Below are 24445 nucleotides of genomic sequence, written 5' to 3' on the forward strand. Positions count from 1 at the left end.
ATTACTTTTGATTAGGTGATACAACTTTAGCCTGTCACATCCATTACTAGATTCTTTCTATTTTTTCAAAGGTTTTCATTCCTACTTTTATCTCTTTTCTCCAATTATCTTTCATCTCTTTTCTTCATGGTATCAATTATGAATCTTGGAGGGGCTTCCAATGATGTGTTTTACTATTGGTAATAAGCAAAAAAAAAACTTTTTAATTGATTTCAATAAAAGATGTCATTCTTGAGATGGTGTGGTTCCATCATTTGGTGTGTTTATTTTCTTTATTTATCCCTTTGGCGATGATTGAATATCTAGGGTTTCATAATTTCCGAAATTATTTTGACGACCACGTGTATATATTCGCCCAAACTATTATACATCAGTGGATTTCAAGCCGAATTATTGAATTAGTGTCAACTCACAAATTGTACTGCTTCATATGAAGTTTTTTTTATTAAGGTGATTGTTCAAAATATGAAATGTAATTAGTTCTAAGGTGATATGTACTTGTATTGGAATTCCATTATTATTAAAAATATTGTTCTTTTCCACATTTGGAAGATTAAGAAATTCTTATTTATTCTTTTTTTTTTTACAACCGAAATTCTTATTTATTCAAGTTATAAAATATTCATTTCCCTCTATTTCAACATGTTAAGAGATTATGTATTAACTAGGGGTGATCACGGATCGAATATCCAAAATTGGATTTAGGATCGGATATCCGTATCTGAAAATCTTAATATTTGATATCTGATCCGATCCGAAATATTCATACATGTACTCCCATAGAAGCTTCTTCATTATCTGATACTTGAAGGATATGATTTATGTCATTAGTACAACTTCAATTTATAATTATGTTGGATTCATCTTAAAGCTCTAATGTTGTATGTATTACATTAAGTTATTACATAATTACAATACGCAACATGTTCAGCCCGAAGATATTATTCTTAGGTCTAATAAACACAGTACATCTTGATCATCGTACAAGTGAACAATGAATACAATTATGATGGAACAGAACAAGAAACAGAATTATTAGGTTGATGATGGGTGTATTCTTTGAGACAGTAGAACCCCAAGTGTAAATGATATAATGAATGCTAAAAGAATCCATTTCTGCGGTATCAGAATATAAACTTCTCTCCGTGAGGTTGTTGATTGAAGCTCCATCTGTATCACCAGGTTTAATCGTCTCCTTTCTCGGCACCTTTGGGATACGCACTCTTAGTGTAGCTCCGTCAAATATCTTTGTTATGCTGTTAACGTCTCCATCTTCTGGCACATTGAAGCTCTTTTCAAAATGCTCTTGTTTCTCATCATCTACCTTTGTCCTTCCGCTTACTACTACGATCCCAGATTCATTGACATTCAGCTTAATATCCTCTTCCTCAAAACCTTCAAACAAAACATACTTGTAAAATTTGACCATGCATCTCATGCAAGATAACTATCTTAATATTGTACTATTACGTATTATGAGTTATTGTTAACATGTGCCCATCATTAGAAGATCCCTAAATCAATGTGTGATATGCACTAATCAATTGTGTTTTACTATTCTTCTTTAAAAACGAGGCCATATGTATAGTACGCCAAATGTCTACAATTTGCTAAAATTGGAGCAAAAAGTGTACATATTTTTACCACCCCCTATAATTTTTCTGTTTTTTTAATTTGCCAATTTTTGTCACATGTACATATTTTTACCACCCTCTATTATATTTTCTGTTTTTTTATTCGCCAATTTTTGTCACATTCACCTTTCTTTACTCTCTGCTTCCCATTTCCTTTTTTTTCTTTCTTGTTTTAGAATTTCTTTCCTTTATACCACTATTTTGCAACTAACAAAATTGGACTTTCAATCTTGGGTAATTCAGAATAGATTAAAAACACTCTAAAAAAATTTAAAATATTATTATAAAAAAAAAAAAAAAAAATTAAAAAAAAAAGGAATTTGTTAGGAGATAAAAGAAAGTTAAAAAAACAGAAAAAAGAATGACAAAAGTTACAATAATGTGTATGTTCTTGTTCATATTTGTTTCAATCATCCTTCCCCTACATGTACAGGCTAACATTGGTGATTTCGACGACCATTGGAAAAATCGAGAGCAGCAAGCAAAGATGAATGCAGCTAAGGCTTATGATCCCAATCCACAAGAAGCTTGTCACACGCTTAATAAACAAGTTCACGAGTATGTTATTACCATTCACCTTTCATTTCTTACAATATGCTCTACACATTTGACGTTTGATTGTAGGGGCATATAGAGACCTAAATTTCAAATCTAGACGTGATGTCTAAATAAGAAATCTTTTAAATTTAGATAGACAAGTCGATTTTGAATCACCAGCATAGGCGTCAACCTAATCTAACTCATCCTTATAGATGCAATAAAGTGGCCTAATAATCTAAATTATTTTTTATCACCCAATATGCTTTTTTTTTTCAAAGGCTTTCTATCATTGAGTCTCAAATTATTCTATTTTTTTTTTAACAAGAACAAATTTTTTTTGATATATGTAACATACACTTTTGTTTTGGAATAAGTTATAAGTAATATTATCTTCAAGAAAGTAAAACGCGAACCTTGTTCATTAAGTGAAACACAATTAGGTCGACTAATGTAAGTATTTATTAAAGTAATCTATATAATAATATATATTACAAGGCTTTCCTAAATAAGTTTAGGTGCCACATGAAACTTTTCTCAATTAATCATGTTATTTCACGTGCTTAAAATTATGGATTGAACAAAGTTTGAACTCAAGACCTCAAGTTTCAAAACTATATTTCCAGCCACTAAGCTATACCATATTATATGTCATTTTATTAAAATTAAATATAATTAAGGATTTCAATCATGGAATAAATATAGTATCTCGAGGCATCGCCCAGAGCCTATAAAAACTAGTTATAATTATATGTTTGATGACACAGGAACTACCATGAGACGAGCAACAACAATACAAGGAGGGGCTTAGGGAAGTATGATGGTCATTGCCTAGCCGCGAACCCTATAGACCGGTGTTGGAGATGTGACAAGCACTGGTCCATGAACCGTCAAAAGTTAGCTGATTGTGCTAGAGGGTTCGGTCACAAGACCACCGGGGGTAAAAAGGGAAGAATCTATGTTGTGACCGATGACTCAGATGGTGACCTACTAAACCCTAAGCCAGGAACCCTCCGCCATGCAGTCATCCAAGATGGACCACTTTGGATCACTTTCAAGCATGGCATGGTGATTAGGCTAAGTGAAGAGCTCCTCGTTTCGAGCAACAAGACGTTAGATGGCCGTGGAGGGCACGTACACATAGCCGGCGGGGCTGGGATAATGTTACAATATGTGGATAATGTGATCATACATAGTGTACATATACATGATATTAAGAAGGGAAATGGAGGGCTTATTAGAGATTCTATGAGCCATTTTGGGTTTAGGACTGCTAGTGATGGTGATGGTATATCTATTTTTGGATCGACTAATATTTGGATTGATCATGTTTCTATGTCAAATTGTATGGATGGCTTGATTGATGCTATTGAGGCTTCTACTGCTATCACCATCTCCAATTGTCACTTCACCGATCACAATGATGTAAGTATACGCTCCCTGTGTGCTATATGTTTGGCTATTATACAGGGACTCACGTAGGACAATAATGTAGACAAGATTTGATTTTTACTTTTTTCGTTACATCTACAAAATCTTACAATCTAGGATATGACCAGTAAGTGTTTAGATCAGTTGGTAAGGTAGCAGTTATTCTAGCTTAACCGAGGTCTCGGGTTTGAGAGCTGGGGATGTAATAACAACTAGTCTCATGATTAGAAATTTTGGATTGTCATAACATTAGTAACCAAATGCATATATGTAAATAAGTAAATCTAATGATATATGTATAGGTGATGTTGTTTGGAGCAAGAGATGGTAATACATTGGATGAATTAATGCAAGTAACAATAGCATTCAACCATTTTGGGAAGCGTTTGATACAAAGAATGCCAAGATGTAGATATGGGTTCTTCCATGTTGTTAACAATGACTACACTCATTGGGAAATGTATGCCATCGGAGGAAGCCAACACCCTACTATCATTAGCCAAGGAAATCGCTTCATAGCACCTCCTAATCTCTTTGCTAAAGAGGTAACTGTTGTGCGACAGCGGAAGCAAAGGTCGAAAACAAACAAGAAAACAATAAAGAAATTCAATGCAAACAATAAGAACAACACCAAGAATTTACGTGGTTCACTATCGATGTGATAGCTACGTCCACGGGCACCGAGATCGAATGATTTCACTATAAACTGCAAAGATTACAAAGATGATTCTTGTATTTCTCAAGAACGGCTCTCACTCTGTCTCTCTTAACCCTAATACTGATATTAGGGAGGTTTTATATTAATCCCTAATTCAAAGATACTTGGGCAAAAAGATAATAAAATAAGATAACCTAAAACCGCAAAATCCGCGTTCCGTATTTTTCCTTCTCCGCCCGGTCAGACCGGGCAAGGTCTGCCCGATCGGGCGCGAGAAGAAAACTCCATACGAATGCTTCAACGTATCCAACCCCCACCGCCCGGTCAGACCGGGCAAGGTCTGCCCGATCGGGCGAAGGCTCGCCCGGTCGGGCGAAGGCTCGCCCGGTCGGGCGCGAGAGCAGCTTCTTCAACGAATTTGCCAGGCACCTCTTCTTCTTCCGCCCGGTCAGACCGGGCAATGTCCGCCCGATCGGGCGGACAAAGCTACGAAGTACGAGTCACCTAATATACTTATCAACAATCTCCACCTTGACAAGAACTCGTAGTCAGCAAACGACCCCATCAAGACATAGTGAAAAAACATCTCAAGCCAAACCCGATGCAAGACTCATGCATAAGCCATACATCCCGATAAGTCTTCAACCAAGACCCATCACATACTCGTCTCCAAGTATAACAACTCATAATGCTCCACCTGCATCACAAGCCCCGGGCAAGCTCCACCTTAAGGCCAACACACCTACACCAGGAGCTCCCCAACTTCGCCCCTCAGGGCCTACTACATCACGTAGTAATCAATATTTAGCAAGTCTAAGCAATGTTTAAACTTGCTAAACGGAACAGGCTTAGTGAAGAAATCAGCCGGGTTGTCAGCAGTCCCAATCTTCTTCACCTTAATCCTCTTGTCAGTACGTAAGAAATGATACCTGACATCAATGTGCTTCGTCCGATCATGGTGTACTTGATCTTTAGCTAAGCAAATCGCACTTAGACTATCACAATACACTGTAGCAAAATCCTGTGCAATACCCAGTTCACCTACTAGGCCTTTGAGCCAAATAGACTCCTTAGCTGCAGAAGTTAGAGCCATATACTCAGCTTCAGTAGTTGACAACGTAACTGATGACTGCAATGTAGACTTCCAACTAACCACAGAACCACCCAAAGTGAACACATAACCAGTCACAGACCTCCTGGTATCCACATCAGCTGCATAATCAGAATCACTGTACCCAGTGACCAAGCATTCCTTATCATTCCCGTACACAAGACCAATATCAGCTGTCCCTCTCAGGTAGCGAAAAATCCTTTTCACCCCTTGCCAGTGTTCCCTCCCAGGTCGAGCCATAAACCTGCTTACAACACTAACAGCATGCGCAATATCCGGCCTAGTACAGACCATAGCATACATCAAACAACCAACCGCGTTTGCATATGGAACTCTAGACATATAAGACAACTCCTCCTCTGATTGAGGTGACATAGACAAAGACAACTTACAACTAACAGTAGTTGGCGTACTTATAGGCTTCGATTTTTCCATCCCAAAACGAGACAGAATCTTTTCAATGTAGCTTTTCTGAGTCAAGAAAAGCTTACCTCTAGCCCGATCCCTGTAGATCTCCATACCCAAAATCTTCCTAGCTGCACCCAAGTCTTTCATGTCAAACTCCGAGTTAAGCATCTCCTTTAATCTAGCAATATCAGATTTATTCTTTGTGGCAACCAACATGTCATCAACATATAACAAAAGATAAATCATGGAACCATTATCCAGCTTACTATGATACACACAGCAATCATATGAATTCCTGTCAAAACCTTGTGAAACCATAAAAGAATCAAACCTTTTGTACCACTGTCGGGGGGATTGCTTAAGTCCATACAATGACTTTAGCAATCTGCAGGCATAGTGTTCCTTTCCAGGAGCTTCGAATCCTTCGGGCTGCTTCATCAGAATCTCCTCCTCCAAATCGCCATGAAGGAAGGCCGTTTTAACATCCAACTGCTCCAGCTCAAGATCAAAATGTGCTACAATTGACAATAACACACGGATAGAAGTATGTCGAACCACAGGTGAGAATATCTCAACAAAGTCAACCCCTTCTACCTGACTGAACCCCTTAGCAACTAGCCTAGCCTTAAAACGTATTTGCTCAGTTTCCGACAACCCTTCTTTCTTCTTGTAAATCCATTTACAACCCACAAGCTTCCTCCCTTCCGGTACCTTTACCAGTTCCCACACTCTGTTCTTGTAAAGGGACTGCATCTCTTCACCCATTGCGGCAAGCCATTGCGCAGACTCACTACAACTAATTGCTTGTTTATATGTGGCAGGTTCAAATGACTCTACATCATCAGCTACACTCAATGCATAACCTGTCATCGCATCAACACAGCAATTTCTTCCCTCCATCTCTTCAATCAATCTAACAGGCTTCTTGATAACTCGTTTAGGCATCTCAAGAATGGTGTCAGGTTGACTAGATGACCCCTGATTAGATTGCTCCACCTCATCCCCAGAGTTAGAATGAGTAGGAGTAATCTCAGGTTCAGGAGTACCCGGCACTGGAACATCAGCATCATCATCAATATATTGTACCCGAGGTAAATCAGCAATGGTAGACTGATGTACCTCAAGTACCCCATCTGTCTGTAATAAATTGTCTCCTTCCCTTCTCAAATCTGAAATCTCTGCATTTTTAATTGAATACATGGTGTTTTCATCGAAAGTAACATCCCTACTAAGAATGACCCGACCCTCCGAAGGTGAAAAAATTCTAAACCCCTTCACACCATCCCCGTACCCAACAAAACACCCCTTCTTGGCTCGTGGATCCAGCTTACCCTCAATAACATGATAATAAGCAACACAACCAAAAATCTTCAAATTCGAAAAATTAGGCAACTTACCACTCCAGATCTCAAACGGAATTTTGGAATCAATTCCAGAATGAGGACCCCTATTAATGACATAACAAGCTGTTAACACAGCTTCACTCCAGTACCTCCTCCCAAGCCCTGCATTAGAGAGCATGCATCGAACTCTCTCTAGCAGTGTCTGATTAACCCGTTCTGCTACACCGTTCTGCTGTGGTGTCTTCCTGACAGTATGATGCCGACCTATACCCTCATCTGCACAGAACTGATTAAACTCGTCTTTGCAAAACTCTAGCCCATTGTCCGTTCGTAGCTTCTTGATCTTCCTTCCTTGTCGATTTTCCACCAAAGCTTTCCATTGCTTGAAAACTTTGAAGGCCTCATCCTTTGACTTAAGCAACCTAAGCCATGTGTATCGGGACTTGTCATCAACAAATGACACAAAATAGTGGTAACCTCCCATACCTTCAACTCTAGATGGACCCCAGCAATCTGAATGGATGTAATCGAGCACTGCATCAGTAATGTGAGCACCCTTGCTGAACTTTGACCTGTGTTTCTTACCAAACACACAATGCTCACAAAATTCAAGGTTGGCAACCTTGACCCCGGATAGAAGACCCCTCTTGGACAATAGCTGCATCCCCTTCTCCCCCATATGACCAAGCCTCATGTGCCAAATCTTAGTCATCTCCTGGTGAGATACAGATGCGCAAACCGCAGAACTAGGCAGTGTAACACCCTCAAAAACATAGAGGGTGTTCCTTTTGATACCCTTAAGTACCAACTCAGAACCTCTGAAAATACACAACTCCCCATCTGAAAACACACCATTGTACCCCAATTCATCCAGGGTACCCAATGAAATCAGATTCTTTCCTAAAGCAGGAACATGCCGTACATTAGTCAAAGTTAACCTCCGCCCATCAACAGTCCTCAACCTCATGGAACCAATACCTGTGACCTTACATGGAGCATTGTTACCGACTATAACCATACCCCCATTGCGAGGTTCATATGTATCAAACCAATCTCGACGTGGACACATATGGAACGAACACCCCGAATCTAGAACCCAGTTATCAGATAAATCATCAGACCTAGCAGAACTGACTAATGCTAAATCTTCCTCTGAATTATAGCTCTCATTCGGTTTCTCTTCAACTACAGCAGCCTGGGACTTGTTTTTCCTCACCGGACAATTATTCCTAAAGTGACCCGGTTCTTTACAGTAATAACATGTTTTAGTAGTAGTTTTACTAGATCCATCCTTGCCGTTTCCAGCACCCGACCCAGCATTGTTCCCCTTGTTAAACCCCTTATTCTTTTTAGACTTTCCGGACTTAACAAACAACCCACTACCATTATCCCCATTATCACTCGTAGCTTTCATTCTGAGTTCCCTAGTATGAAGTGCTGCCTTCACTTCTTCTAAGGTTATAGAATCCTTACCAACAACAAAAGACTCTACAAAATTCTCAAAGCTAGACGGTAGAGATACAAGTAAAATCAACGCAGCATCCTCATCATCAATTTTAACATCTAAATTACGTAAATCAAGCAAAATAGAGTTAAGTTTTTCTAGATGTTCCCGTAAGGAAGTACCTGACTGCATCCGGAGGCTAAACAACCGCTGTTTCAGTAATAATTTGTTGGTCAACGACTTAGTCATATACAATGACTCCAGCTTCAGCCACAATCCAGCCGCCGTTTCCTGATCAGCCACCTCCGTGATGATTTGATCATCAAGACTAAGTAATATGGTAGAGTGTGCCTTCTCTTCCATAACTTCTAACTGCGAGTCAGTCGGTCCGTCTCCTGACTCCGAAGTAGTACTCTTTGGAGCCAACGGACGCCATATCTGCTGTTGTTTTAACAGAGCCTTCATCTTAATTTGCCATAGCCCGAAACTATTTTTCCCGGTAAACTTCTCAATTCTTATTGTTGAATCTCCTGCCATTGTTATCTTCAAGAAACTCTCCAAGGATTGAACCTGAGCTCTTGATACCAATTGTTGTGCGACAGCGGAAGCAAAGGTCGAAAACAAACAAGAAAACAATAAAGAAATTCAATGCAAACAATAAGAACAACACCAAGAATTTACGTGGTTCACTATCGATGTGATAGCTACGTCCACGGGCACCGAGATCGAATGATTTCACTATAAACTGCAAAGATTACAAAGATGATTCTTGTATTTCTCAAGAACGGCTCTCACTCTGTCTCTCTTAACCCTAATACTGATATTAGGGAGGTTTTATATTAATCCCTAATTCAAAGATACTTGGGCAAAAAGATAATAAAATAAGATAACCTAAAACCGCAAAATCCGCGTTCCGTATTTTTCCTTCTCCGCCCGGTCAGACCGGGCAAGGTCTGCCCGATCGGGCGCGAGAAGAAAACTCCATACGAATGCTTCAACGTATCCAACCCCCACCGCCCGGTCAGACCGGGCAAGGTCTGCCCGATCGGGCGAAGGCTCGCCCGGTCGGGCGAAGGCTCGCCCGGTCGGGCGCGAGAGCAGCTTCTTCAACGAATTTGCCAGGCACCTCTTCTTCTTCCGCCCGGTCAGACCGGGCAATGTCCGCCCGATCGGGCGGACAAAGCTACGAAGTACGAGTCACCTAATATACTTATCAACAGTAACATTATCAACACTAGTACTTGCTTATGCTCTTAAAATGGATATAATCTAAAGTTTTTATTAATAACATGTTGGTGAATGTAGGTGACTAAGAGGGAATATGCACCATATAGTGAGTGGAAGAATTGGCTATGGACGTCGGATGAAGATATAATGTTGAATGGAGCTTTCTTCAATCAATCTGGAGATAAAACAAAGAAATTTGCCTACACTAGGCAAGACGTGATCAAAGCAAAACCCGGAAGTTATGTCAAGCGTCTTACACGCTTTGCTGGTGCTCTTAATTGTAAGGAAGGAGAAGCATGCTAAAATCGCGCTTAGCTTCTTCAATAGATAGCTATACTTTTTTCTCGATCCATTAGAATAACTACTGGCCTTGGGGTTAGCTACTCTCATTTGTGAGCAGTAGGAGACGCGTAAACAAAGTTGATTGTACTTAGTCGTATGGTTTAGCTAACGTACCCCTCTTTTATGGCTTGCTTCTTGCTTACAAATGGAGGCAAGAACAAGGAGAAAAATGCAAGGAATCTAGGAGCAAAGGCAATGTTTTTGAACTAGTATGTATATCATGATTATGTTCCTAGGAAAAATTGTAGTTTTGAAATGATATATTGCATAATATACTTGCATACATTCGTACGAATCATGTGTGTGCTTTACCAAAGTGAACCATAAATCGAGTCTTGTAGTTTCTTTGAAAAATAGAGAATAACTTGAATTTCCTTCAATAAAAACAGAGCAAAACTTAAATCATTTAGTTGTTCTAGCAAATGAAGTCTGATCATTAAGAGGCTTGCATCATATCCAACATTCCAACTAACTTGAAATCATACTATTGCATAACTAATAAAGTTCTACAACTTATTTGGGGCTTCAATATACCCTTCGTGAGGAGGACATCCTAATGTTTTTTTTATCTTACTTAAAAAAAAATTAAAAAAAATTAAAAAAATCATTGAAGAGAATATGTAAAACTTAGATTTTTAACTTATCAAATTTAGATTAATGACTTTTTTTTTCTATTTTGAGAACAAAATAAGAGAAATTTAGGAGAAGTTAATGAGCATTTGCACATTTAAAAAATGATACCATACAGTATCGATTTTGTTGATTCTACCATTTGAAGAACCTCATTTTATGTCTTGCTCAAATGATCTTGTATTATACACATGATTACAAGCAAGCCTTGGAAAATTGGCAATACAATGTTATACAAGGGAATGAGTATATCCCATCCAAAGGGACAACATCAGGAAAAATGGAAACCAACTACAAAACTGTATGCGACACATCAGTCCTCCTCAGGATCAAGACCACCAATACGATGCCGCCTCCTGTCAAAAACAGCTCTGAAGGACTCTTGCTCTGCACGCTGCCTTTCTTGAAACATGGTATGCTTCTTCGTCTCTCTAGAATTTCCGGCTGTTGCTTCTTCCTTAGGTAGTGGATTTGACTTCTGTAGAATATAAGGCAAAAAGTTTATAATATTCTTGCAAAAAAAAACTACTTGTCCTTTTAATACAACACAACTAAATTGAAGTCCTTTAAATTATTCGATGAAGTTGAAGTTGAAAACCCACCAAGTTGTAACCTGCACCAGGGCCAATGACTAATGACACCAAATTTGCTTTCTTGACAGCACCAATGGAAAAACCAGTATTGCCACCCTATAAAACAGCATTATATCCAGTTAACAAGGAACCAGAGGTCAGCATATTTTAGCATACAGCAAGTCAGCAACACGCAACCCAAAAAATGGAAAGAAATCCACAAGCAATAAGCCACACAGTATAGAAGGAAATCCACAAGCAATAAGCAAAACTCCAAGCATGGAAGACTTGGAAGTAGCTCCACATTAGAAAATTGCTAGCATGTTGACAAAGCAGGTTTGCAGCTTTCTAATTGATCGTTAGACAAGCCAGGCATGGGAATGAGGAACAAATATTAGCAACTCCTCTCGATTAAATCTATCAGCATAACTCAATATATCCCGCAATCACAATTCTTGGATAAATCCTTGGAAGGACATGCCAAGCAGAACCATCAAGTTCAAGAAACAGCATCACATTTAGAGAGGAGAGGAGATTGAAACTTCTTCTCCCCATTGTTCTGCCAATTGAGTCAAAGGGGAAAACATAAAATAGAATTTTAACATTCAAACTACCTAACAAAATCAGGTGAATCACAATAAATATAACTACGGAAACACAGTTTATCAAAAGAAACAGAAAAAATTTAAGATATGGCAAAACAAACAAGCACGATATGGTTACAGCTACTACTCCTGGAAGGTTCAACTTATCACAAATGAGCCATCAAAGTTTAACTAAAAGGACACCAAAATAACCATTTAATGGTAGACCGTAGACCTTTAATTAACTCCACTCTCGAGATAACACTTCTGATTTTCTGGAGTATAAATATACAAATGTAAAACATGGACAAACTTTGATTTCACTCTCGCAAAACGAAAGACAGTGCAGAAGACAATTATACACGTCACAACAACAATATACATAAGTGGAAACCACTGTGCATGACTGCAGAGTATAGACCAATTAGACGATTATAGATCAAGCATGTAGATACATTGAAAGACGAAAAGAAATAGCATACCTGATCTCCCCAGTGAACAGATTTACCTTCTCTCCCATATGTTCTGACCAATCCAGACAAAACAGTGGCCTTGCCCTTCAAAACTTTATTTATCTCATCATCGTCATCATCCAAATTGTCTGACCATTTACTACGTCCTAAATCTTTGACTTCTTCTGCTGGATGATCAACCTGGGAATTCCAGTTCCTCTCATCCTTTTGGGAAACTGTATTTTGAAGACCAAAAGTTAACCACAAACCCTTCCTCTCTATTCAGGATTTTTATGTTATACAATTGATGTCACTTCCAAAATGATTATAATAACAGCTTGAAAATTTGCAAGAAATTCTAAAAGCAAGTCATGACAATATAATCCTTTACCCTCTCAAAATCTTCAACTTTTAATGAGTGACCCAGCAAAGAAGATAACAATGTATAAATGGCTAAAAACATACAATCATGAGAAGTAATGAACCAAAAAGCATTCAAAAGATCTGGAAAACACTAAAATAACTTCCTCTGTTTCTTATTAGTTGACACACTTCATCTAGGCACACATTTTAGAAGGTGTCAAAAGATGTTAAAAGCCAATAAATACCCCTTGCCCACCATATTTCAAATCAATTTAAAGGTGTTAGCGAGGATAAAATGGGATTTATACATTAAGAAACTCACCAAATAGAGACTTGTCAACTAAAAGAATTTTCCTAAAAAGGAATATGTGTCAACTAAAGAAAACGGAGGAAGTATTACATAAGGGTCACAAATGCAAGCATAATACAGCATTAAGCCAAATTTACAGCAGGCAGCATTTGGTACATCTCAAAATCAAAGGTGCAAGGTGTCCAACCAGCACCTTTTCAGATCACACTTTGTTTTTTCACAAAATAAACTGCTCATAGAAATATGATCCCACCAAATGAAAGAAATAATCATCTGCTAAATAGTGTCTTGAACTAGTATCAAGCAGTGGTAAAAAAAAAAAATCCACTCCCAACTGCATTGTTAATTTGCAAGGCTTTCAAATTTTATATATATATAAAATAAATAAAAATAAATAATAATAATAAATTAAAAAAAAATAAAGGTTTTCAAACATGTAAAGGTAATAAAGTTTTATTAAAATAAATTTTGAACCATACCATAAGACCCAAAGTCTCCAGACGAAGATGTAACAATTTTCTCGGCTACTCTTTCATCAACATCCCCATCTTCCGTGTCCATATCAACCTGAGTGCAGAAACTGTCATCAATAGTAACTCACAACAAGAAGACTTACACTGCTAGTTTGGCAGGTACTAGACAATGATAAATGATGGTAATTGACTAATTGTATTGAGTCTATACTCCATCCGTTCATTGAAATTGCAACATGGGAAGTAAAATGATTGTAAAATCACTTTATTTGGATTATGGTTCTCACTATCTCTCTTCATCACATTTTTTCTGTTTTCATCTCTATACTCACATTTAAAAAAGTGAATCCACCCATGTTGCAGTTTTAACCAATTACTTAAGTGTTTCTTTTCAAGAATGTCCATGTTATAATGAAAATAAATTTGACATAACATACACAGAATTAAAGTTGCATTACTGGGGACTTCTTTGCAAATAAACACAGGTTCATTGGTATTACCATCATATATAACTGCCTATGGCCTACCAAATCAGCCAAACAGATTATGACCCTTAAAGATAATACAAAGTACAAATATAAAGACTCGCGGTATTTTTTTTTTTTTAAAGTAATTTATATTACCTCTTCTATATTGCTCTCCTTCAAATCATCTCCATGGAATAAAGACTGTCATAAATGTATTACACCCATATCAAGTTAGAACAATCTTGCTAACCATAATTCAAAAAGGCTATAGAAAGGACCATAGATTAAACCTTAGCATCCACTTGTAAGTACATTGATGGAGCTTCTTCCCATTTTGCAGCCATCTTTTCCACATCAACCTGATTAAAGCCGTGAATATTCCTAGCAGTGCAACCCTGAAATTTTTTTACAGATATTTCAAAAAAAAAAAAAAAAAAAAAGTAAAAGTATTTAAGTCAAGAAATGATGGCTCATCTACTACCCCTAAAAAATATGCAATACCCTAAAACATTCCAATCGTCAAAGACCGCAGGGGATGAGGGAATTAAAAAAGAAAATATATTAAAATGCCATACAAACAGAGACTTTCTACGATCCTCCTCCCTCACCCCACCCCACCCCCTTCTTTTTATTCTTTCCATTCAACAGTACCTTAGCTAAAGAACAAGGAGAGAGAAAGACGGAGAAAGAGGCAACTTGTGACAGTATAAGAGACAAAGTTTTCACACAAGAGGTATGCATCATCCCCAGTTGTAACTTGTAGGCCATGCTTTAAAGGCAGCACGAGAAGCCTAAACTATGACCAACAATATACATGAACGGCCTAAAGGAAACTCACCGCAGGATCCTTGTATGGTGCTTCCAGCACATAAACTTCATAACCCGACCTCTGAGCAAAAAATAAAAAGACAATCATTAGTTAAAGCATAAAGTACCAAGTATTAACTCGGATAGGATGGAGAAATTCAGTTAAAACAGAAATGAAAGCAGCAAAAGGACAGTTAGTGGCTGCAAAGTCAAACCAAATAACAAGCTTAAGCCATTAGCATTAATATCAATATAGCAATGAGCATAAAGCAGCATCAACATCTGCTAACCTTTGTTGATGTTGCAATATTATTACAGCAAAGAGTCACAAATTAACATCTAAAAGACAAGCGAAGCAAGGCCAATAAAAAATGTAGCAAACTGGCCCACATGGGTATTATCCCATCTGAACTTGAGAAGAATCCTTTTCCAGACCCCAAAAGAACATGAAACAGACAACAAAATCTCGCATTACTGATTTTAAAGAAACAGAATATACCTTTGCAGTTGCCCAAAACTGAGCAAAATCAGCTACCCGCAGATTGCGGTCATCCACTAAGACGAGGCACAACAAATCAGCGACAAATGGGTCAATTGCCAATGAAAACTGCATCTGATGTCAGTGAAGATGAAAGCAGTGCAACAGCACTACATGACCACTAAGACCCACAGCTAAACTCAACAAAGGAATTCGTGAATTCCTATATAAATCAGGAATATTATTTCATGACTTCTTGTATGTCTATGCCTACGATTTTTCTAAAGAGCATATAGAAAGCATAATTTTATAGCACGGAAAGCCAAACCATACATTACTAGTTTCATAAAATAAGATTAAGTCATACTATAAAGAGAGTATAAAATTAGAAGATGCAAGAGAAAATAGATCAGTTGTTATTCACTAGTCTAATCATTAATCATACCAATTACAAAGGTGAAAGCACCCTCCTCAAGAGTCTTCTTAAATGCCTTTAGCATGCTTGATCTGTAAGCCTGTTGCAACAAAAACAAATTCAGAAGTCAAGAATTCCAAGACCATTTGAGCAACAGAGAAAGACATTTATAATTTTCAATTAGTGCAATACCTCCTCCATTTCAGGTTCATAACAGTACTCTAAGACCATCTTCATGGTAGGTTTCTTGAACCTTCCAGAAGATTTTGAAGCATCATTCTCCTCAACCTATGAAGCAAAAGATGCTACATGAGTATGAATTATTCAGATTTTAAGTTTAAAACAGTGTAAATAAACATCTCAACTGGATTAGGGTTGTAAAAGGATATTTTACCAAAGTAACCAAACCAATAAAACACTTCACCCCATAACGAATGTCCATCTTCCCATAACGAAAGTCCATCTTCCCATAATTAGGAAAGCGCACTTACTAAGCTTTCACATACTCATCACATCCAATTTTCAACATCCTCTAATTCAAAATTTAAATTATGCTTGTCGTGTTATCCCTTCAATATGATTTATAGGTCTATAAACCAATACACTGTCCTTGAGGATCAAACTAGTATATCTTACCGCATATAACAAATCAAACTGAACATTTTATGTGGAACATGAGAGGATAAAAAGCCAAAACTGTACCTTCTCAACTTCTGTCATGAAATAATCATCCATTGAATGAATTCTGGGAGCACTGCCACCATGTTCAACCTCCAAGTCACGTAACATTTTAGCCAAGTAACTCTTTCCACTTCCTGTGTAAAATATTACAATGGTGAGGAATCACATCCTTTTATTTTTTGAGATAATGTTTACTTATTTAAGTGCATGTGCATAGTGCTGTGCTAATTTCATGCACATACACATTAACATTTTTTTCCCCCTTCTTACTCATTATAACAAGCTAATGTGGTTGGGTTTTACAAAATTACAAATATGGCTAGAGGATTAGATGTATTTCAAATTGTTTTAGAAGTAGGAATAAGTATTTTATAACTTTTTCAGGTGATTTCCTAGATAATGAGCCTCAGGTAACTTATTTTTGTTACAGTATGCAGGATCAAGCTAAGATTAAGGTCATATAGTTTTGTCTTAATCTCGATCTTTTCGCCCTTACTTGTGTTTCAAGTATATCTGTAGCCTATTTTTATTTAATCAATTGATCAATTTTGGACTGTTTAACTTAAAAACGAACACCTGGATTCTGCAAAGTCTATTTGAGCTATCAAACATATACGAAGTATATCATCTTCTCCAATAATAAATTAAAAGTGTATCTTGACATATTTTAAAAAATATTGCTGCTTAAAACATTTCTAGTTCTTATCCATCTAGTACCAAACAGATAAAAAATACTCCATAGACCAAATTAAAAGTTCACGAAGAAGAGAACGTCAGATTCAGCAAAAGGGTCTAGCAATGGAAGTACCTGGTAAGCCTCGGAGTATAATCACAAAATGGTCTGGACGAGATTTCCGATGAGGTGGTTTGAATAAGTGGGTAGCATCTATAGTTTTTGGTTTATCAGGAAAAGTGTTCTGTGATGGAATTGTTTGGCCATCTCCAAGATATTGTCCAAATGATGTCAAAGTTCCTTGAGCATCCTGGAGAAAGAAAGAACGCCAATGTAACAGTTTGTTGGAATAGGGAAGCAATAGAATTTTTAAAATAAAAAATTTTAAAAAAAAAATTAAAAAAAAAAAAAAAAAGTAGCAAACTCCACAAAACGAGTCAAATAGACACAAACATCACAAATCATCAAATAGGAGAAGCCCTTGTTTTTCAATTAAACTAGCAGCACCATAAAAGATGATGCAAGTACTTTGTATTTTTCAGGAGTTCAAAGAAAGTTCGCCTTAGGAGGGAGGGAAAGTCTAGCAGGCTGTCAATCATGTATTCCAAGATATCAATTAACCATGACTTGAGAAGCTACATCACTCAGCAACCTAATTGGCATAAAAGACAATTGGGTACATATCTTCTCCTACCTTCCAGTAGTCTATTGAGTATCTCAGAAACAAAATCTACTATGACTATACCATGACATCTACAAGCAAACAATAAATAAAGGAAGGTTTGGATTCACTCACCCGTTGAAAGGCACCACGAGACATATGTCCAAGTTGAGAGTTCAGCGGATGTGAATTTGCCCGTGTGTGAGATTCAGGAATCGGGGCATGTGAAGTGTGCACTGGAGCTGAAGAGCCAACAGGAACAGGAAACAATGAAGATGATGCTCTGGGTGGTGAAGATAAAGGCTTGTGATCTGTTGGCCAAGGACCTGGTGGCTCCATAGGCAGAGGTGGAGGTGGAGAAGCTGGAAGTGGAGGCTGCATGTCAAATCCTTGTGAAGCATTAAAATGACCCGTGTTTTCTGAAATAGAGTTACCATAACCACCCTGGTAATCCATATGTGGGGCTCCGTAATGAGGCCTGGCAGGAGCAATATGATTACCAGCTGGAACATGATAACCATCAGGAGGGGGTGGCCTGGTTTCAATTGGCGGACTTAAATCACTTAAAGGGCGTGGAGGACCATAATCATATCTCAATTGACCAGGTCGCGGCACTGCAGGAGGAAGTGGTGGATGGCCACCGGAATAGTGGTTTGCTGTAGGCAAATTGCTCCTTTGATCATAATGTATAGGAGCATTGTGAGAATGAATAGGCTCTACATTGCTACCATAAAATCCCTCATTTGAACCACGCGGCATCCCATAGTTCGAGTGATGATAACCATGCTCTACCTCCGACACACTCCTTTTCACGCTATACCGCGATCCATACTCTACTCCATCCCTTTGATAATGCACACCATGCCCCACCCCAGCAGGGTTGTTACTCATCTCCACATTGCTCAACGGTCTCACTCCAAACTCACTCGAATTCCCAGGAACCCGAACATCAACATTCCTATCAAAACCCGAACTTTCTAGAGCATTCCCCCTCATGTCCCCACCAAAACCAAAACCCGGATTCGGTCCACCATGATCATGAACCATCTTTAACCTTCTCTCACCACCATCCACCGGAATTTTTGATGCCGGATAATTCCCATCGCCATGAACCCCATATATCCCAGGATAATTCCCATCAACCCTTAATCTCTTACTACCCCTATCATTCACATTGTTATAATAATCATTCCCCATATAACTACCATCCCCAAAACCAGGGTTTTGCATTGAATATGGACCTCCATTAACATTCCCAAAATTACCCACATGAGGAAAACCAGGGTTCCGATTACTAAACCCCGGATCATAATATGGGTCACTAGGATTAGTATTATTATAAACGGGTCGATTCATATTAATTGGGCGAAAATTGGGATCCAAATTAGGAGCAGAATATGTAGAGGGGTGAGGAAGAGGAGGGCAAAAGGGGAAGTGAGAGATTGAACAAGTTGGGCAGATGTTACCTTGGATAGTTGGGTGAGGACGCCATGAATGATCCATTGATTGAGCTCTGATTTGCAGTGAAGTTGCAGGAAAAAAGTGTCGATTAAATCGAAGAACACAATACAACGGAAATAGAGAAATTGAAAGGAATAGTAGTATTAAAGATTTTCTGAGATTTATGTGTTGATGTTTTCACTTTTTAGTAGGATGGGTGGGTGTAGAAACTCCAAGAAGGGGATGAACATGGAAAACTGCCTTCAAAATCAAATTGTGTATATTATAATCTGGGTTTTCTAAAGATTTGGTATGGTCTGATTTGGGACGGCTTAAGCTTAATGTCACGGGAAGAGCACATAACCCCCCTTGCGACGTCTGAATCTCCGGGGCTTAAAGGAATTAACGGCAAAATGACACAATATTACCACAAACGCGTGCATCGGTAAGGCACACAGGTATTAGAAGGTTTGCTCGTTTGCTTCATATGGGACCTATTGTGTTGGGTTATTTGGGAAATTGTTAGCACGTGACATTTAGCTCGATGTATTTGATAAGATCGGGTGTAGTTGTGGGGATAGTTGTTAGCTATAGATTGTGGTGTGTGGTTGTATGCTTGTATCTAACTATTTGCGTGAATAATTATTCATAATAGTTTAGCTGAATTAAGTACAACATTGGGGACTAAGTTTTTCATTTTTTCACCTTTTGGGACCTAAGTTTTTTTTTCACCTTTTGGGACCTAGAGTTAAAAATCCGGCAACTTAACTCATCTTTAACTCACCTGTGCAATAACTTAGTCCCCTTGCATTAAATAACGTGTAAAAAAACATAATCCCCTCATTAAATAATTCTAAACAAAAAAACATAGACCCTTCATAATTTCTAATTTCTGTCAAAGCAATTCAGTACTATTTTTTACAACGAACAGAAATTGAACATCCAAAAAAAACTAGCCGTTGGAGAATACAAGGTGTATAAATAGTCTCCATGTTTAGCACCAAAAGCTGAAGCTAATCCTGCGAAAAAAAAAATGGCAACAGTGAGGAAGGTGAAATATGAAATGATCAAAATGATACAAAAGAATTGGATTTTAATTATAATTCTTGTAATCATTTTTGGTGTAGAGTATTTGTTCAAGTAAAGCAAGATTTGCATTCACTTCTAACCTCCTTAGTACCACCAAACAGTTGTATTACTTGATCCAATGTTGGAATGTGACTGACTATCTTGAGCTGTATTAATTGGCTGCACAAATTAAAGATAAACAGTTTATTTATAATGAATGATTGAAATGAGTTATATTGTAATCCAAATGCTTACCATAGCCTGTCTTGTGTAGCCATTTGGGTAAGTGTATACTCCTACACCCCTATTATGCATTGGAACATTTACTTGACTTTGTTGGGTGCTAGGAGTGGCATGTTCCTGCTGGTTCAGTTGTTGTTTCCTCTTCTTTGTGCCTTGATCAGAACCTTGTCCTTTTTGAGCAGTAGGATTACTCTGTTTTTGTGTCAAAACCCTAACCAACAACACCATTTGAAACACACAAAAACACTATAACGAACCAAGTACAAATCAAATAAACATCATCCACACATAAAAACACACATTAAACAACCATTTCCAAACAATCAAACCATAATTGTAAAATATTAAAAAAAAAATTATCAAAACCTAATACCTAATTACCAACACTTCAAAATTCAAACAAAATCATCAAAAAAAACAACCAAAATGCAAGCTAAACATACTTACCACAGTGTTGTTGAAGAATTGAGTGAGAATTATGCCTTTAACCGAGTAAGATTGCAAAGAAAATTCAGGCGAAAATGGGTTTCTTCGAACAAGAACAGAGTGAGAAGTAGAAAGGGCGGGAATAAGCTCTCACTCTCTCTCCTGCCTCATAAAAAGCTTCCCTCATACGCTTCCCATTCCCACGCACCACGTGTCCTTATTTGGAAGGCCGCCAATCTAATCGACCTGACAAATTCTTTTAGGGGTGTAAGTTATTATAGGGGTCTATGTTTTTTAATTTACCAACTTTCTAACTGAAGTAAGGTTTAACTAAGGGACTATGTTTTTAAACTCACCTTAGTTACTTTTTGGCCGGAAAGTGGACTCTAGGTCCCAAACGGTGAAAAAAAAAAACTTAGGTCCCAAAAGGTGAAAAAAATAAAAACTTAGACCCCAATGTTGTACTTAACTCTAGTTTAGCTCTAGCTACGAAACATTTATACTTTAAACTTTGACAATTCATTTTTTTTCCTTGCTAATGTACAAACATTAAATGGTATTTGTATTATGAACATTGTTTATGCTATAATCACAAGATCTGGATAGTCATTAGGGTACTACTTCCTCCGTCCCAAAATTAAGTGTCCATTTCTAATCATCAATCAATCAATCATCATCAACAAACACCGAAAATGATACGTGTCACTTTCTGGTGATGTTTTTCCCCTCCAAAACTTTCCCTCCCATTTTAGCAAAAAAAAAATTATTTTGGAATATTTATATAATATAATACAACTATAATGCTCCATATTATTCCTAATCTAATATATTATCTTTACAATAATTGTATTCCTTTTTAATTCATGTTCAACTTAATTAAAATAGTTACACAAGATTTTTTTTTTTTTTTTTTTTGAAGAGAATAGTTACACAAGATTTTAAGACATTTTAATTAGGAAAAATGGAAAAGAAAATTCCAATCTTTGCACTTTTTTCGTCCTAAAAATCCAACCTGTATTTTATTCCTTAAAAATCCAAGCTTTATACCCAACCTTCTTCAACAGATCCATTTGACCTTTAACCTGTTAAACAGGTTAAAAAGTTTTTTTTTTTTTATTCTCACACTTTTCTTTCTCACTCCTCTTTCTCTCTCCTCTCTTCTTAAAAAACGGAAACAACCAGCAGCTGCCTCGCCACCAATTCCGCCACCACACAACAACCCTCGTGAACGCATCCCACCACACCTTCAACAACCCTCCAACACCGCGCCTCCGACAACCCACACAACACCAATTCCGCCACCACATAGTTCGATTCACCCACAATAAAAAAATTTATTTTTTTCTTTTCGCTCTCCTTCCTCCAAACACCACCAGTGCTCCACCCATTCCCACCACCATTGCATCACTCCGGTCCCATCCCCACAGCCAAAATCGCGCCCCTCCGTTTCCACCCCTTCAAAATCGCAAGAGAAACGCGTAATCCTGCACCAACCAGTCCTTAATCCACCCAACCGTTTTGCAGCCCCGTTTTCACCCCTTCCCAACCACCGCAACAGATAAAGTAAGGTTATTGATCTTCATCTATCTTTGCTGGAATAATTCCACCCAACTGCAACAACCTCGTTTCTCTTGCGATTTTGATTTTTGTCGGAAAATTACGCGCCGATATGTATCCAACAGTTAAATTTGGCTGGATAACGTCGATGAATTCATACAGGGTAAGGGGGAAAGAGGAAAGGGGTGGTCGATCGGCGTTTGGGGATTGTTATTGTGGGTGGCGAATTGGTGACTGTGGGTAGCGTGTGTGCCGGCGAGAGGAGTGGTGTGGGATTGTGGGTTTTCCGGTGGAGAGGAGAATGGTGTTGCTGGGTTCCGGTGGCCGATGTGCGATGGGGATAGGGTGGTCAGGCAACGAGTTGGGGGGCTGGTTGGGTTCCCGATTTTTTTAAAAAAAAACAATTTAAAAAAAATTAACCTAACACGTGGCATGTAACTTAAAAAAACCAGTCATCAACAGGTAATGGATCTGTTGGAGAAGGTGGGGTATAAAGGTTGAATTTTTGAGGAATAAAATGAAGGTTGGATTCTTAGGAGGAAAAAGTGCAAAGGTTGGATTTTTTTTTTCCCATTTTTCCTTTTAATTATGGGGGGATAAGATATAATTTAGAAGTTTGAAATATGGTGGAGAGTATAAGATAAGGAGCCAAAAATACACTATTAACATTTAAATTAACAGATATATATATATAATTGTACAATAATGGGTTCAATGGAAAAAAAAAGGATATACTCATGGTGTTGATTTGAAATCTTATGAACCAATATAATTGAGTTAGTTTTTCGTTATATATTTCTGTAATAATTTTACCAAAGTTCTTATACAAGGAAGCTCCTGATGCCATGAGAAGCATTGGACCCGCATATGTAGCACGCAGTTGTTGGGGGTTTGGATTACTTTGGTGCAACCATTTTGAACAGCATTGTTAAAGCTTCCACTGTAGATAACAAATCAAAGGGTTGTCCTTGGCCTGGTTATCCTAGAATATCAACACAGGACGATTTGATTATTTTTACTGGTTGAAGTCTTCTACATCGTGGGATTGCTTGAGTTGGCGAGAGGAGTTGTGTGGGATTGTGGGTTTTCCGGTGGAGAGGAGAATGGTGTTGTTGGGTTCCGGTGGCCGATGTGCGATGGGGATAGGGTGGTCAGGCAACGAGTTGGGGGGCTGGCTGGGTTCCTGATTTTTTTTAAAAAAAACAATTAAAAAAAAATTAACCTAACACGTGGCATGTAACTTAAAAAAACCAGTCATCAACAGGTAATGGATCTGTTGGAGAAGGTGGGGTATAAAGGTTGAATTTTTGAGGAATAAAATGAAGGTTGGATTCTTAGGAGGAAAAAGTGCAAAGGTTGGATTTTTTTTTTTCCCATTTTTCCTTTTAATTATGGGGGGATAAGATATAATTTAGAAGGTTGAAATATGGTGGAGAGTATAAGATAAGGAGCCAAAAATACACTATTAACATTTAAATTATCAAATATATATATATATATATATATATATATATATATATATATATATATATATATATATAATTGTACAATAATGGGTTCAATGGAAAAAAATAAAAAAAAAGGATATACTCATGGTGTTGATTTGAAATCTTATGAACCAATATAATTAAGTTAGTTTTTCGTTATATATTTCTGTAATAATTTTACCAAAGTTCTTATACAAGGAAGCTCCTGATGCCATGAGAAGCATTGGACCCGCATATGTAGCACGTAGTTGTTGGGGGTTTGGATTACTTTGGTGCAACCATTTTGAACAGCATTGTTAAAGCTTCCACTGTAGATAACAAATCAAAGGGTTGTCCTTGGCCTGGTTATCCTAGAATATCAACACATGACGATTTGATTATTTTTACTGGTTGAAGTCTTCTGCATCGTGGGATTGCTTGAGTTCTTATGCTTATTATCTAATTTTTGACCAATATTATCTAATTTTTTATACTTATTATCTAATACCTGACCAATATTATCTAATTTCTGATACTTATTATC

At 37.6% G+C, this 24445-nt stretch overlaps 2 protein-coding genes across 3 annotated transcripts; one reads left to right on the forward strand and one right to left on the reverse strand.

Annotated features, from left to right (window-relative positions):
- Positions 1–1081: 1081 nt before the first annotated feature.
- Positions 1082–10096, forward strand: LOC110700795 (pectate lyase-like). Of its 2 annotated transcripts, none has more exons than XM_021878390.1 (4): positions 1082–2196; positions 2952–3596; positions 3905–4147; positions 9872–10096. In XM_021878390.1, the coding sequence occupies exons 1-4, from the start codon at positions 1996–1998 to the stop codon at positions 10094–10096; spliced, it is 1314 nt and encodes a 437-aa protein (XP_021734082.1). In that variant the 5' UTR covers positions 1082–1995. The 2 variants fall into 2 exon arrangements, with proteins under 2 accessions (XP_021734082.1, XP_021734081.1); XM_021878389.1 differs by having other exon boundaries at positions 1082–2192; positions 2939–3596.
- Positions 10097–10832: 736 nt separating this feature from the next.
- On the reverse strand, positions 10833–19591 carry LOC110700546. Its single transcript, XM_021878099.1, has 13 exons — positions 17837–19591; positions 17176–17350; positions 16389–16501; positions 15879–15974; positions 15717–15786; positions 15293–15348; positions 14825–14875; positions 14277–14381; positions 14143–14187; positions 13526–13613; positions 12404–12609; positions 11368–11454; positions 10833–11243 (listed from the first exon to the last, which is right to left on the reverse strand). The coding sequence occupies exons 1-13, from the start codon at positions 19202–19204 to the stop codon at positions 11079–11081; spliced, it is 2625 nt and encodes an 874-aa protein (XP_021733791.1). The 5' UTR covers positions 19205–19591; the 3' UTR covers positions 10833–11078.
- Between the last annotated feature and the right edge of the window lie 4854 nt (positions 19592–24445).

The sequence above is a fragment of the Chenopodium quinoa genome, unplaced genomic scaffold (assembly GCF_001683475.1).
Source record: "Chenopodium quinoa cultivar QQ74 unplaced genomic scaffold, ASM168347v1, whole genome shotgun sequence".
Lineage (NCBI taxonomy): Eukaryota > Viridiplantae > Streptophyta > Magnoliopsida > Caryophyllales > Amaranthaceae > Chenopodium > Chenopodium quinoa.